General features: G+C 46.6%; 1 protein-coding gene across 11 annotated transcripts in view; it reads left to right on the top strand.

The window, feature by feature from the left end:
* PITPNM2 (phosphatidylinositol transfer protein membrane associated 2) overlaps positions 1-14,583 on the top strand; it is a 123,694-nt gene that overhangs the window by 88,751 nt on the left and 20,360 nt on the right. For 10 of the 11 annotated variants that reach the window (XM_063173129.1, XM_063173128.1, XM_063173127.1 and 7 more), the window contains 8 exons: positions 2,283-2,387; positions 3,253-3,323; positions 5,942-6,186; positions 6,644-6,833; positions 7,804-7,923; positions 8,240-8,451; positions 12,478-12,653; positions 13,018-13,188. In XM_063173129.1, coding sequence (XP_063029199.1) covers positions 2,283-2,387; positions 3,253-3,323; positions 5,942-6,186; positions 6,644-6,833; positions 7,804-7,923; positions 8,240-8,451; positions 12,478-12,653; positions 13,018-13,188 — 1,290 coding nt within the window. The remainder of the gene's footprint in view (positions 1-2,282; positions 2,388-3,252; positions 3,324-5,941; positions 6,187-6,643; positions 6,834-7,803; positions 7,924-8,239; positions 8,452-12,477; positions 12,654-13,017; positions 13,189-14,583) is intronic. The other variant, XM_063173132.1, reaches the window with a different exon arrangement.

Below are 14,583 nucleotides of genomic sequence, written 5' to 3'. Positions count from 1 at the left end.
ATAGTATCATGTTCCAGAAGAGTTCTCCCATGAGTGTTTAGGCATGGATCTCAAACTGTGGGGTAGAGAGGGGTGTGTTATTGTGGTGAGCTGCACAGCAGCAGCTGAAATGGCTGGGACATGTGTGAGTAGGGATAAATGTGTGTCTCCTGCTGGGAAAGGCAAGGGCCAACTTAGTTTAAGTGTCACTATTTATTAACTTACGTAGCATTTACAACAAGTGAGGAATTTATTGGAGCAATATAAGGGAAGAGGAGTGAGTCATCCAAACGCTTTTTGCCTTTTTAATTACTCAGTAATAAAACTGAGATGGAGACCGCTCTGCCTGGGATCCAGGGCCCAGGGAATCCCTGGCATGCTCCTAACAGGCCTGGGAAGGGGAATTAACAATAATGAGCCCTGTGCACCTCTGTTGCAATACTTGCAGGAGGTTGCTGAGAGTAAAAGCAGCTGCTCTCCTGCGAGCCTGTGTACGCACAGTTTGTCCTCTGCAGTCAGCACGGTTGGGTTGGAGAGTCTGTCCCCAGATCTGGTGGGGTTTTGGCCCATGAGTCAAAGCCTTGGCATGTGTGTGTGCAGCTGACAGAGCCCCATCCCCAGGAGGGAGCTCTGGGTGCCCCTTGGCCCGCAGAGCCCGCGGGGCTGTGGGCAGGGCTGAGGCTCCGCTCGCAGCTCATCCTGCCGGGGTCGGTGCCATGGGAACTGGCAGGGCTCAGGATGTGAGTCAACAGCCAGCAGAGTTCCTCAGAAGTGCTTCCCATCCACACACACACACATTTCCTCACAGTGCAGTGGGCGTAACCTGAGCCCCAGAAGATTCCTTGTCTCCAGCTTCCCACTCAGCCTCATTCCCTGGTAAAGGTAGTGACAAATACAGTAATATCGAATATCTATCCTGTAATAAATGCTAATAATGGGAGTAATATCCCATTCAGGGATCACTTGAGCAGCAGTAAGGGCTGTAATTAGACCTCTCAAGGAATTAAGTTTAATATTTAGATTAAGTTGCTGGAGGAGCTTAGAGTGCAGTCGTCCTCTTAATTCTCTGCCAGCACGTGTGTTACAGGCCTATGCTTTCCACTTGCTCTGGACAGGCAGCTCCACACCCCTGTGAGCACGGAAATTGGGATTTACTCAAATTCTTTCCATGGCTGAAAAAGGAAATGGCATGCTGGTACAAAATTTCCAGGTTGCTCTCTTTTTATGGTCAAAGTTGAAATAGAAATTCCTAAAAATAATCAGGCTTTGCTTGGATCTTCACCTAGTGCCCTTCATACAATTTTTTTTAAGCTATTGCTCAGATTTTCTGAAAAGATTAATATATTTCATAACCTTTCTTTGTTCTCCATTGTGGGATTCTTCCAGCTAATTATTTTCTTAGTAACTGTACAGCAATAAGAAAAGGGAAATCCTAGTCTGGGACTCTGAAGATTACAGCTTTTAGATCTTCAAGACATCTGTAATTACTGCTGTTATTATGTTTATAACTCTTTATTAAATTTACAAGGCCAAAATTTTCAGGAAAGACATACTAAGCACAGAGGTATAAATAAATTAGAAAGCACTTAGCCATCGTAGCAGCAAAAGATGCATCCTCAATGGAAAAAAAAAAGAGAGAGAGAGTTCCCCTTTGTATGTCTCTTCCTTTTAATTACACTTCTAAGAACATAATATTTTTGGGACCCTTATGCTTTATTGACTATGATTGAACTGAGCCACAGGTTTGGAAGATACTGAGGTAGGAAGGAAAAAGCAGATCCATGTGTGTCTCATCTCCCAAGGAAATCAGCTTGGGGGGTTCACATCCCCTTTATTGCTCCTGCCTTTTTAGGTGTTTGGTCCTTTGAGCAGCAGTGATCCTTGTCCCTTCTTCCCCCAGAGAAATCCCACAGCCCTCAGACAGGGCTGGGAGGGTCCCAGTGGGAATCCTTCCTTGTCCTCCTCTCCTGTGCTGGAGCATTCTGGCTGCTTTGGCACCATCAGAGAGAATGGCAAGGCAAAGGCCAAACATGGTACCATTAAGTATCCAGATTGCTTCTTTCCATGTTTTAGGAGTTTTGTTTGTTTAAATCATGCAGCTAAAACGTTTTGTTTACTTTTCAAAAGGTGCTTTGGTTTCTATATAACAAAAGCTGGTAAAGTATGTGGCTTATTTTGACTTAAGCTATTCAAATGTGTATAGATTGCACGGAGTTGTGGGTTTTATGTAAAATTCTGGGGTTTGCTTTTTTCTATATACATATTTTTGTGTTTGTGACTCTCAAAAAATCTGTTTTTTAAAGAGGACTTGTCTGACAATGAGGAAATGTTCCCGAAAGAAATAACCAAATGGAGTTCCAACGATCTGATGGATAAGATTGAAACCCCCGAATGCGATGATGTCCAGGGTAATTCTTTTCCAAGTACAAACTGCATGTGCTATTTTACAGTATTTCCAGGCAATTGTCACAGCCTCATTGTGAACAAGGTAAAACTTGTTATCCTCATCTCACAAAGGGAGAAGCTGAGACAGAGCATAAAAATGACTGTCCAGTGCTGCTGGAAAAGATTTGCTCAGTGGGAGCTGGGAAAGCTTTTGATTCTCTTTTATTTTCCACATTGGTTTGGCTCCTTTGTGTGACAGCCAGGATTCTCTCACATAATGATGAAATATCCCAGCTCTGTCTCAAATGACTTGAATTTCTCCTGGCTCTTCTTTCCTTTTGCTCCATCCTTTGTTCCTGGCTGTACCTGCCTCAGTTTTATTTTCTGCTCATCATTATGAAATGGTGAAAGGAAGCTGTAGCTCCTCAGCCAGAGCGGTGCATGGTGGAAGGTGACACTCAGGTTTATTCTACAAAGTCAGTCTGTGTAGGCACAGATGTAGGAATACATCAGATCTCTACTCCCCAGCGTAGTTCAAGCAATTCCTTTTATTTTCCCACAAACCAATCATTTCTGACAGTCGTGCAGGGATTTCCCATTGTTGCCATCCTTAATAAAGCAGCAGTACCAGATCTCTGTAATGAGAGAAGAGTTCACTGATGTCCTCAGCTCTTAGCCAGGTTAGGAGAAATTGCTGGAAAATAAATGACCCAGCATTGCCCAGGCTTCTCAGGTGGAAGGAGGCAGGAAGGAGGGAGAGGATGATTTGATGAAATAATGAAGGAGATGTGAGGCATTGGAACAAGCAGTGTCTTTATGGAAGGATGATGGAAGGTCTTTGCCAAAGACCATCTGGAGTGCTGACATTTTCCACCTCTGTGCTTCCAGGTGACTTGTACCAGGAGACATCAGCAGAGTACCACGTTGGCTCCAGCGTGGAGAGGCTCAGCATCATCGAGGTGAGTGCTTGGGCTGCTTGTGAAGAGATCTGTGCTGCTGGAATGGCTCTGTGTGGGATAAATGGGTCCCTTTGCTGTGAGCAGTGTCTTGTCTCCATGTGCTGCTGAGCCCCAGGAACACCTGTGTGTGTCCTTCTGTAATTCTGATTTAAGGAGTTTTTCACCCATCTTTGGAACATCATCTAGAAAATGCTGTGTAGTTTGCAGGCAGCATCAGGTATCTAGCTGGAAAAAACTGTGGAGAGCAGAGCAGCTCAAGGGTAGAGCTGTCCTACAATGCCAGATGAGCAAGTGTGGGAGTGGGAGTGGGAGTGGGAGAACAGGTTCCTGCAGCACCAGGGTGCAAGGGACAGCACTCAGCTGTAGCCCACAGCATGGAGCTGCTCAGAGTCGTGTTTGGAATCCAGTTACAGCACAGCCTGGGGCAGTACTCTGGGCAAAATAATAAATAAATAACAGCACACTGAGCCAGGCCAGCTCTCTGCAGTTCAGAGTGTTACTCAGACACCCCAGGCTGGCTGTTCTTGTCCTGCCCTTGAGCAGCTGCCTGTCTGTGCTGCAGGGGTGGTGCAGCTGCTTTGCAGAGTGCCTGCATTGGGTCTGAGTGGTCCATCAGAGATCATGAGTTCTGGAATTACTGTCTGTGCCAGGCTCTAAGTTCATGGTGGTTTGGCTTTTCCATAATAGACTGAGAGCTCGAGGGCTGTGAGGAGAGTGGGTGGCTGGGAGGGGAGCAGCTCTGGCCACCTCAAAATAAGCAAGTCACAGCCCTAAGATTTCTCTTGGAGCTCAAGATGGTGTGGGAAATTTGTCTTCCTCAGAGGGCTGTGCAAACTCAACCCCCTCCTGTTTCTGCCTTCATTTTAGAAAAAGAACAGACTTCAAAGCAAGATGAAAAAGACAGTTATTTGTAGTTGTTCACAAGCTGTCTGCTAAAATAGTATGAAATTCCTGTGCCACCAATTGCAATGATTTTCAGGTTAAAAGCTCCCCTCACTTGAAGGTGGTTCAGGATTTAGGTGTTTTAAGAGGCTCCAGATCTTACAAGGAAGTTCTGAATAGTTACCTCCACCCTTAAACTGATCAGCAGTTCCCAACTTCCTTCAGAGCAGAGGGTAATCAACTGAAAGGTGCCTCCAAAGCACTGCTGATAAACTTCTGCATGACCTGAGCTTGGTGACTCATGTTGTTCTCCAAATGAACACTTAAAACACTTGTCTGGAAGCAGAAGAGGTGCTGAGAGTGCTCCTCCTGTGCCTCCAGCCAGGGAAGGGTTCACTGTGCAGGTGCTAAAACTGGAGTCAGAGGAGGTTTGAAGAGCAGCATGGATACAGTGCAATGGTGCTAAATAATTCAAGGCCGTTCTTATGCAGGAGGTCTGGAAAAAATCGTTATTACAGACTTGGATGAGAATTTTAATACTTCTGGTGGGCTGTGTAGTAAGACAAGCTTTAACATTATCTGGCAAAAATGTGATGTGGTTGTTAGGCTGCTAATGTGTGCCTGGGCATGCTTTCCTCCCACCAGCAGGTCTGTCAGGGACTCAGTCACTGCTCAGAGGACAACAGGTGACTGAAGATGCTCGAATTAGAACAATTTGCCAAATGGAAAACACTGCTGCCCTCCATCCTTTCCTCACCCCTCTCAATGGCAGCAGGGAGTTGCTCAGGGTGTTCTCAGATGTCTCTGCTGGCACAGGGGGCAGGTACAGAGGGTTTGCACAGATCTCACAGATGTAGGATGGAGGATTTGAGTCCGTGTGGGAGCTGTAAACACTGAAAGCCCTGATGGCAAATAGATATTAAAATAGTTACTGCTCTGCTGTGTTACAGGATGTGCACATGGATGCTCTTGTACCTGCCTGGGGCATCAGGACAGGGCTTACAGCTCTTCTGGCAGGGCATTAATGATGAAGATACAATTCCCTCCTTCCCCCAAATTACAGCCTGTCTCTTTGGGCAAGGAATTGCTTCAACACAATAAGCAAATCACCTGGGCAGCCAAATTAAAGTCCCTCACAGTGTTCATGCAGCAGTCTCCCAGCCACATGCTGGCCATTCTGTGGGTTATGGTGTCATGAACTTTTTTCAGTTCCTCTCTTGCAACAGTTTAAGCAAATCTGAAATCTTATTTATAACTTCTGTGTTAGGCAAACATGCAATGACTGATCTTCCCACAGCTTCTCAGTAACTTGCCACTTGCTGACCTGTTTGACCTCATTTCTTAATTTTGCTGAATGTGTTTCACTGCCAACTGCTTCAGCTGAGCTCAGCACCCCACAAAAAACAACTTATTTCTGTATTTTTCCACCCTAATATACACAAGGATGTCTTCACTGCTACCATGTCTTACCTGGATACAATTTTATGCAGGTTTTTAAAAAATTTTTTTACTTTCAGCATTCCTTCTGCTTCTAACAAGTCAGACTAAAGCTGTGTGTGCATTTGTGCATGCACAAGTGTTGGATAAGAGACTTGGAAGGAGTACTCAGGTTCTCAACATTGTATTGTGGTGTATCTAATGGCCTTTGCCATAAATTAATTTGCCATAAATTAAGCACAAGTCAGACCCCTTTGAAAAATGAGCATTTCTGTGTGCTCTCTTCCATCCCCACCTAGGATGAAACAGTGCAGCCATTAATGCAGCCAAGTAAAATCCACGTCCTCCTCTTGGTTCTCCATGGAGGGAACATCCTGGACTCAGGAAGTGGTGACCAGAGCTCCAAGCAAGGGGATGTCAACACCATCACAACTGTGTTTGACACAGTGATGAGGGTGCATTACCCAGCTGCTCTGGGACACATTGCCATCAAACTTGTCCCTTGCCCAGCCATCTGCTCTGAAGCATTTTCCCTGGTGTCCAGGTAAGTTGATGCTGCTTTATCATGGAGTGGGGGTTTTTTGGAGTTGCTTTTGTTTTGTTTGTTTCCCTGAGGTGTTTTGCATGTAGCACTGGGAGCTCTGACCATGCTTTGGGAATGCATTTATTAATGTACCAGCCAGGCATTCAATCTCGATTTCATACTTAGCTGCAGTGAATGCAGTAATCATGCAGCACAAGTTCTGAGATTGATTTATTCTAATTAATCCAATAAATACTAAGGATTTAATTCCTTGTCTGGAGGTTGTTCTGTCAGTGTAAGTATGTTGTCCTTGAAGATTTACGTTTGATGGGAGGGAAAGATTTATTAAGCTCTCACCCATTCACAGAGGAATAAATGGCCTTTCTGTCTTGAGGCTTTTTTTTATGAACCACAACACTTGACTATACTGCCTGCAAGTTGTTTTCCCCATGTTCCCACTGTCTGTTGCCTTCTGCAGCCTCAGCCCCTACAGCTATGATGAGGGCTGCCTGTCCAACAGCCAGGATCACATTCCCCTCGCCGCGCTGCCCCTGCTCGCCACGTCCTCCCCGCAGTACCAGGAAGCCGTGGCCACTGTCATTGTCAGAGCCAACCAGGCCTACAGTGAGTTCATCAAATCCCAGGAGGGCACCTCCTTCAATGGCCAGGTGAGCCAGGGGCTGCTCAGGCACAGCCAGAGCAAGAACAAGGGAAGCAATTTCCTTCTGAAATTCTCTTTGCCATAAATATCTCAGGAGGGATGGGAATATGACAGTGCTGGGCTGCAATAAGGAAGTGCTGTGCTTTCCATTCCTTCCTTTCTGAGAGGGAGGGATTATTGCTTGTGTGCTGTCCTGAACCTTTGGGACTTGAAGCAAAGCTTGAGTTTGTGTTCAGAAATGAAGCTCCAAAGCTGTGAAGTTAATCAGGTTTCAGTGTGACACACCGTGCCCGAGCAGGAATGTTGCCTTTGTTACTAAACATGATCTCATCCCCATTGCAAACCAAGGCTGTTTAAGCACTCCTGGCTTTAAAGGACCTTCAGCAGCTCGTGCTGGAGCTGTACACCCATGGGTTTATTTTGTGAGGCTGTGCAGCTGCTGCACCTCATAAAGAGCACAACTGAGCCTCACACCTCTGAGCACAGTGACTCCCCAGCCCCACAAGGGCAGACATTAGAGGAGCTCTCACATGTGGTTTATTCACTCTGAGCTTCTTCCTAGCCCTCTCCTGCCCAGGGGTCTTGGTGCTTTACTGTGCCTGTCTGCTCATACCCTTGCAGGCAGAGCACTGTTACCCCTCAGGATACAAATGGGCAGAAGCTTCCCTGAGGGAGCACAGGAGCTGGCAAGGGGGATCCAGCTTGGCTTCTGCAGTCCTGTTGCTCCAGTTGGCTGGTGGGGACAGCCAGGACACCTGAGCTGTGTGAGAGAATGGGAGTGTGCAGGCAGTGATGGATTTCACTGCCTGAGCAGTTTTACTGATGGAGGCACTGAGCATCCTGTCACTCCAGCCTGCCCAGCTGTAATCCAGCTCCCTGTCCAACTGTTAGTTCTAAACTGAAGTCAAGGGGCTTCTTCTCTTAATTTCCTTTTCATTCCTCTCCCTGTCCTCCCCTGCTTCTGTTTCCTGTCTCAGGTCTGCTTGGTAGGGGACTGTGTTGGGGGGATCCTGGGATTTGATGCCTTGTGCTACAGCAACCAGACCGTGTCCGAGAGCCAGAACAGCAGCCGGCGAGGGAGCGTGGTGAGTGTCCAGGTGAGGCTGGCCCCAGCTCCTCCACAGGGCCTGCTCTGGGTGAGGATCTCTGAAACAGCAAACACTCTGCTCCTTATCAGTGCCAGACATGTCTTAAGGTGCATATAGGGTGTCAGTTTGGGTGTGTTTGCTCTAAACAGGGGTGTTTCACCCTCTGGTGTGAAGCATCACCCACACTTCAGGGAGTAATTGGGCCTGAGATTCTGTACTGGCCTCAACTGGATCTTGGGGTAAATGGGGAAAGGAGGAGAGGAGGGAGCTGTTACCATGTGGGTGTATTCTTAATTCGGCTAAATCCATCCATTTCAAATCCCAGGACACCGACCTGCTGTCTCCTGGGATAACGGTGAACAACAGCCACTGTTCCAATGGCTCTAATCTGGAAGCCAGCAGACACCTCAGCAGGAGCAACATTGATATTCCTCGTAGCAATGGAGAAGATCCAAAGAAGCAGCTGCCACGAAAAAGGAGTGATTCATCCACCTATGAGCTGGACACGATAAAGCAGCACCAAGCCTTTCTTTCAAGGTAAGATTTAAGATTTGGAAGGAGCAGATCCAGCAGTGTCCTGGAGCTGGGGGTGGTGTGTCTGTGGAACCTGAGTGTTGCTTTGTCATCCTGTGATAAGCAAGGTGTAGGAAAACAATTTAGATTAGAGAGTTATCGATTTCAGTGTGTTGTATATGCAGAAAAAAAAATAATTAACAGCTTTCTTGCTGAGTGGCACTGAGAGAATCCAGCTTCTCTACTGCATCAGTGGTGCAATGGCAAGAAGCTCTTTGAGCTGTTGTGTGACAGCCAAGGCAGTCAGGGAGCTGCTGCTCTGCTGTGCTCCAAGTGTGGGATGGAGGTCAGAAAGCAAATGGAGAAATCGTGTAAGGGAACTCAGTGAAGCAGAACTGGGAACCCAGTGTTGTATTCATTTTAAAGCATCTCTGAAACCTGATTTTGAGTTATTCTGTCCCCTGCCACAGCTGCTTCATTGCACCAAGGACATATTTCAGATTTGTTACTCACTGTTGAAGCCCCCAGTATCACATTTTTAACCTTTTTCAAATGGACATTCAGAAATGTGTCTGTTAACATAACCCATGGAATTTTCACAGCAGTCTGTCCGTGGCCTCTGGTCATTCAGGGATTATTTCTGTAAATCCAGAGGAATTTTCTGACTGAATCTTCTTCAGTCTCTGAAACTGGACAGCCCAGAGCTTTTTCTCCTGCAGGCCTGGAGGAACTGCAGTAAAAATGCTCTTAATCCTCCTTCTCTCATGTCCAGGAACTGGGGAGCAGTGTCCCCCACAGCAAGCCCCGTTACCTGCATTGCAGCTGCATCCAAGGCTGTTCCTTTGTGCTGAAGGCTTCCCCTGCATTTCTCCCCCTCCATCACTGCTTGGAGTCAGTGTTTCAGCACAGGGATTTGTGTTGTCCTGCCATGTCAGGCCCCTTTGGTAAATGATTTATGGGAGGGAGAACATATCGAGTGAATGTTGTTGGTGCACAGAGATAGGATATTCAGAAAGACAGCTGCATTTACAAATCCCCAGTGAGGTTCTTGGATATTTCCAGCAGGTTAATAAAAGGCAATCAGGCTCTTGTTCTTGCCTCCTCAAAACAGTCTCCTGTATTACAGGGAAAATATGAGTTGTGCAAAAATGTGCTGATTTTCCTCCTTGTTATTGACCTCAGGGGCACAGACTCAGTTAAGGAAATCAGGCAGGCATCTTGATGCATTTTTGCACCTATTTTAGAATAAGTGCTGGACCTGATGTGGATAATGGATTGCTCATTTTGTTGTTCCAAACAGCTTTGTGCTGGTCCTTCCTGTTCCATCTCTGAAGGGCTCTGCCTGCACCCAGCACACAACACTCGTGACTCCCTGGCATTCAGGGGGGTGACAGATTGGTGCATCTTCACTTCTTAAAGAGTTTTACATGGTTTTAAACTTCCCTTTAGACCTTGGGCTAAAAACTAGTGTCTTCCCAGAGCTCAAAACCAGGATTCCCTGAGGGAAAGGGGCAGGTTGGGGCTGTGGTGGGAGCTCTCTCTGTATGTGTCTCACTCAGCTCTGTGGTGCAGGGGAAGCTGGGGAGCAGAGATTCACCTCATCCATGGTGCAGGAGAGGCTGTGGAGCATGGGTTCAGCTCATCCCTGGGGCAGGAGAGGCTGGGAAGCAGGAATTCAGCTCATCCATAGTGCAGAAGAGGCTGGGGAGCAGGAATTCACCTCGTCCCTGGGGCAGAGGAGGCTGAGGATCAGGGATCCACTCGTCCCTCCCTGCATGTCAGCAGGACGTCTCTCTCACACCCATCCCTGGACCTTGTTCTCCCAGCCAGCACCAGCAGAATGCCCATTGGCCTCTGCCATCAAGGAATGATTTTTCTCATTATTTTTCTTCAAACCAAGCCCTGGTGTGATGTGGCTTTGAGCAGGAGGTTGGCAGAACAGAGCCAGGTTTTCCTGCAGGGCTCGGCAGACTGGCAGCCTGGCACACAGGGACCTTTCTGTCCGTGCCCACTGCAGATTTCAGCCTGTGCCAAAGACTCTCATTTTTATTCATGTATCAGACCTACCCACTTCTCTGGGATAATGCCCAGCAAGCCAGAGCAGCATCTGGAGAGTACAATCACACATTTATTTTTAAATTCAGTCCTTCTGCACAACTACATTATTTCTGGCTGTGCCGTACTTGTATTATTGTAAATGAGTTGATTTGCTTCTGAAATCCATAAGCTCTTGTTTAATTAATGCACACAGTACATCTGCTGCTCTTTAAAGGGAGAACAGGGCACTGCAGGTTGCTTGGAGCATGACAGATCCAGAGTTCCCCTTGGCTCTCATTTCCTTTGATTGCTGAAAAGGCAATTCCAAGTTCCCGGCAGAAGGAGTGAAGGTGCCCAAATTGCTCCGTGCTGTGCCTGCTCTGCTTCTTCCCTTGCCCAGGAAGAGATGCTGTGGGAAGCTGTGTGGAATGCACCAAACAGCCCCTGCACCCATCCTGCCCTGGGGACAGCTTTTCCTCTGGAATCCCATCTCTGTCACCCTGCCTTCAGTGAAACTGAGCTGTTCTAAATGACTTTGCATTCCTCACACACCGCAAACTCACTGTGTTACATCTTGTTAGCTGAAGCAATTGTAGCTCCACCAAAGGTGGCTTGTTCTCAGAGCTGTTTCAGGGCTCTGCAGCCTCGTTTGCATCACAGAAACAGGAACAGGCTCGTTTGAGCTGTCACTGCTGTAACCTCGTGTTCCTCCCGTTTTGACACCCCTGTTTTGACTCCCCGTGATGTGTGTGTGTCTGGCATAAGTAACTGATCATTCCCAGGCTGGGAAACAGGAGAGCAGAGCTGTGCATGTGCCTGTGTGCAGCCCCAGAGGGAACACAGCAGCACAGCAGGAACAGGAGGAGCTTCAGCATCCTCTGGGAGCAATGTTCAGCACTGGAGCTGTCACTGGGATTATTCTTTGTTTGCCATGGCAGGAAAGAAAAGTCTGCCTGAAACCTGGTTTTCTTCCCCAAAAGTGTGAGCATTGCAGCTTCTTCAGGGCTGTGGCTGTGTCTAAGGGGTCTGTGAGCAACTGCTCTGTGCTGAGGATGTGGAACAGCCCTGTTTGGGGACCACAGCACTGCTGGGCTGTCATTGTGCTCAGAAATAGCCATGCTGAGCCAGAGCTGTTGCACATGAGGATGTGGCAAGTTCTGGTCACCACCTGGGATTTTGTTCTGGGGCCACAAAGCCAGCAGGAGACTGTTGGATCTGCATCATTCCCAACTCCAGGCCTGTAAACCCTTTATCCAACCCATCTCTTATGGTATCCATTTCTCCTACACATTTTATAGAACCTGTTCTGATGCTTTTTTAAGTGTTTGCAAATACCCTCTTAAGGCACTGCTGGTACTGCCTTCAACTCTCTGCTTCTACTTATAATGAGATAACCCAGTACAGCTCTCACTGGAATCTGCACAACCTGGAGAGCAAAGGAATTTGCAGCTTTGTGCTTTTGGGTGGGAATAGAAGCATCTCAGAAAGCCTTTTGTGAACCAGGTTATCAGTGCTACGCATCTGTCATTTCATTTTCCCAGATTTACACTGCAGAGAAGTTACTCTTCCTAACATGAGGGTGGATTCCCAGGATTTTCACCTAAGCAATCCTGCTGCTTCTTCTTCAGTGTCCAAGGAAAATAGGAATTTAAATCTCTGTGTTAAACCTGTGCATTGCCTAGCCTGCACAAGACTGAGGTGGAATTTTGCAAACAGATTTGACACCTGAGAGAGGGAGGAAAAGCTGGACATGTTCTATATAGTAGCTGCAACCACGATTTTGACTCCTTAAAGAAAAAACATTTTGAGGAGGTGGTGTGTAAATGAACTCACCTGAAGCTTGATTTGTACATATAAATGATGCCAGAGCAGTGGGGTCACTGTGGGTTGATTAGTATAGTTCCTTCACTGAAGAGATAGAAATTATATCCACTGTCAATCACCAATCCATGTTTTAATTATGAAAACACAGTGAGGATATGATTCAGACTTTATTTTCTGTTCTTGTCCCAGTTTACATTCTAGTGTCCTGAGAAACGACCCCACATCCAGGAGATCCAGCAGCTCCACGATGCTGGATGGAGGAAATATTGGCAAATTTGACTTTGAGATCACAGACTTCTTCCTCTTTGGGTCTCCCCTGGGTCTGGTGCTTGCTCTGAGGAAAACTGTGATTCCAGCTCTTGACAGTAAGTCTTGGTGCCAGCTGCTCCCTTGGTGGGTGGGGTGAGCACCTCCTGCTGCACTCACAGGGGTCTGGTGAATCCCAAACATTTCTGTATCTTGTTTATTGCTCTGTAAAGCAGCAGATCTCCCTGTGCTCTGTGCACCACTGATACCATTTCCAAACAGGAAAAGCACTGAGCATCTCTTGAGTCTGTAAACTGTAATAAATTGTTTCAGTTGACTAAACAAGGAGATGAGAGAGTGATAAATGATAAATCTTTCACAATTTTGTAACCTGACAGTTGTCATTTTTCAAGACAAATATTTACAGTATTCTAACAAGCGGTGTTTTGATGCTTGAGGGATTTTTTTTCTTTGTCTTTTCAGTCTTTCAGCTCAGACCAGCTTGTCAGCAGGTCTATAACCTGTTCCACCCTGCAGACCCATCTGCTTCACGCCTGGAGCCTCTTTTGGAGAGGAAGTTTTACCTTTTGCCCCCCTTCAATATCCCCCGGTACCAGAGGTTCCCGCTGGGCGACGGCAACTCTGCAGTTCTGGGTGAGTCCTGGATCCACATGGGCTGCTAAAGGTTACAGGTTACATGAATTGGAAATGGTGAGAAGGAGAACTGGCCCTGTAGCACTAGCTTGCTCCTGATTTACCAGAAAAGGGATTTTCTTGCAGTGAAATCAGTGCCTTGTGTCGTGTGTGCCCTCTGTTTGCCACACAAACAGCTGCTGAGGGTCATGAGGTGGTGATCTCCCTGTGAAGGCTTCTGTTTTACACCCAGACTGGTGCTCGTGGTGGAGTGTGAATGAAACACAACTGAGTTGGCAGAATTTAGGACTTGGAGGGAGCAGAGTCGACCGTGAGATGATGAGATGATTTACTTGTTTGCGTCCCCTTTGTCTAATACTTGAATCATGCAGGACTAAATGAAGATTGTATAACTAGAACTGGATAATTCTGGTGATCCCCTCTGCATCATTTTAAAGTTGAAAGTCCAAAGAAGTGGCCTTCTATATGATTAGTGTCTTCAAGTTTGTAATTGCTCAGTCTAGGGCCTGATTTTTTAGATGGGCACAAACTAAACCCCATGTTTGATGAAGTGAATAAAATGCTTTCTGCAGGCCCCACTCACTTGTCAAATTTAGCCAAGATCTTGCTGCAACACTTTTTTTAAAAATGGATCCACCCACAACTGCATTTGTACCCAGGCCAGTTACAACAGCTCAGGGAATCTATAGCAACTTGAAGAGCAATTTGCTTTTTGGCTGTATTCTAGGTATCAGCTGCAAGGGGCTTATTACAAAATATGCAGCTAAGCATCTTGCCTTCATTCTCTTAAATATATTCCAGAGCCCCTGTTGTCACTGAACCCAGAGGTAGAGGCCCCATTGACACCAAACCTGTGTTCTGGTTATCATTGTGGACAGCAGCAGGAATATTAGAGCCTCCCTGGACCTCTGAGCTGGCTGTGTTTGGAGAGACACTTGCTATGCAGTGAAGTTAAACAGCCATTAGCTCTCCTATGAGAAGGGCAGAGTGATGGCAACACCTCCAGGTCTGAGCCTTGTTATTTTGAGAGATACTGCTCTGCCTTCATGAATAAAACTGACAAAAAACAACTTTAAATTCTCTTTTTCCTGTAAGACAAGGCCTCTTCATTTGCTTATCAGAAAGTAACAGGCCATTCCTTTCCATTAGAGTCCGTGTTGTGATGGACACATCACCCAGAAGGACTAACCATGATTCACCAAGCTGCTCCTGAAGTTGGTGTTCACTGGAGGGCACTCCAGAAAAGTTAATTGCTGCTATAATTAAGCTGTGTGTTTTGCAGATCACGTAAAATTCAGGTGCTCAGTTATAATTGGTTTTGTACAAAACCTTGTGTAATGCTGCTTGTGCACATCTCCTCATGCAGGCAGCTTTTTTGGGAGCCCACAGCTCAGA

The sequence above is a fragment of the Melospiza melodia genome, chromosome 20 (assembly GCF_035770615.1).
Source record: "Melospiza melodia melodia isolate bMelMel2 chromosome 20, bMelMel2.pri, whole genome shotgun sequence".
NCBI lineage: Eukaryota > Metazoa > Chordata > Aves > Passeriformes > Passerellidae > Melospiza > Melospiza melodia.
This window is presented reverse-complemented; position numbering and strand designations above follow the sequence as displayed.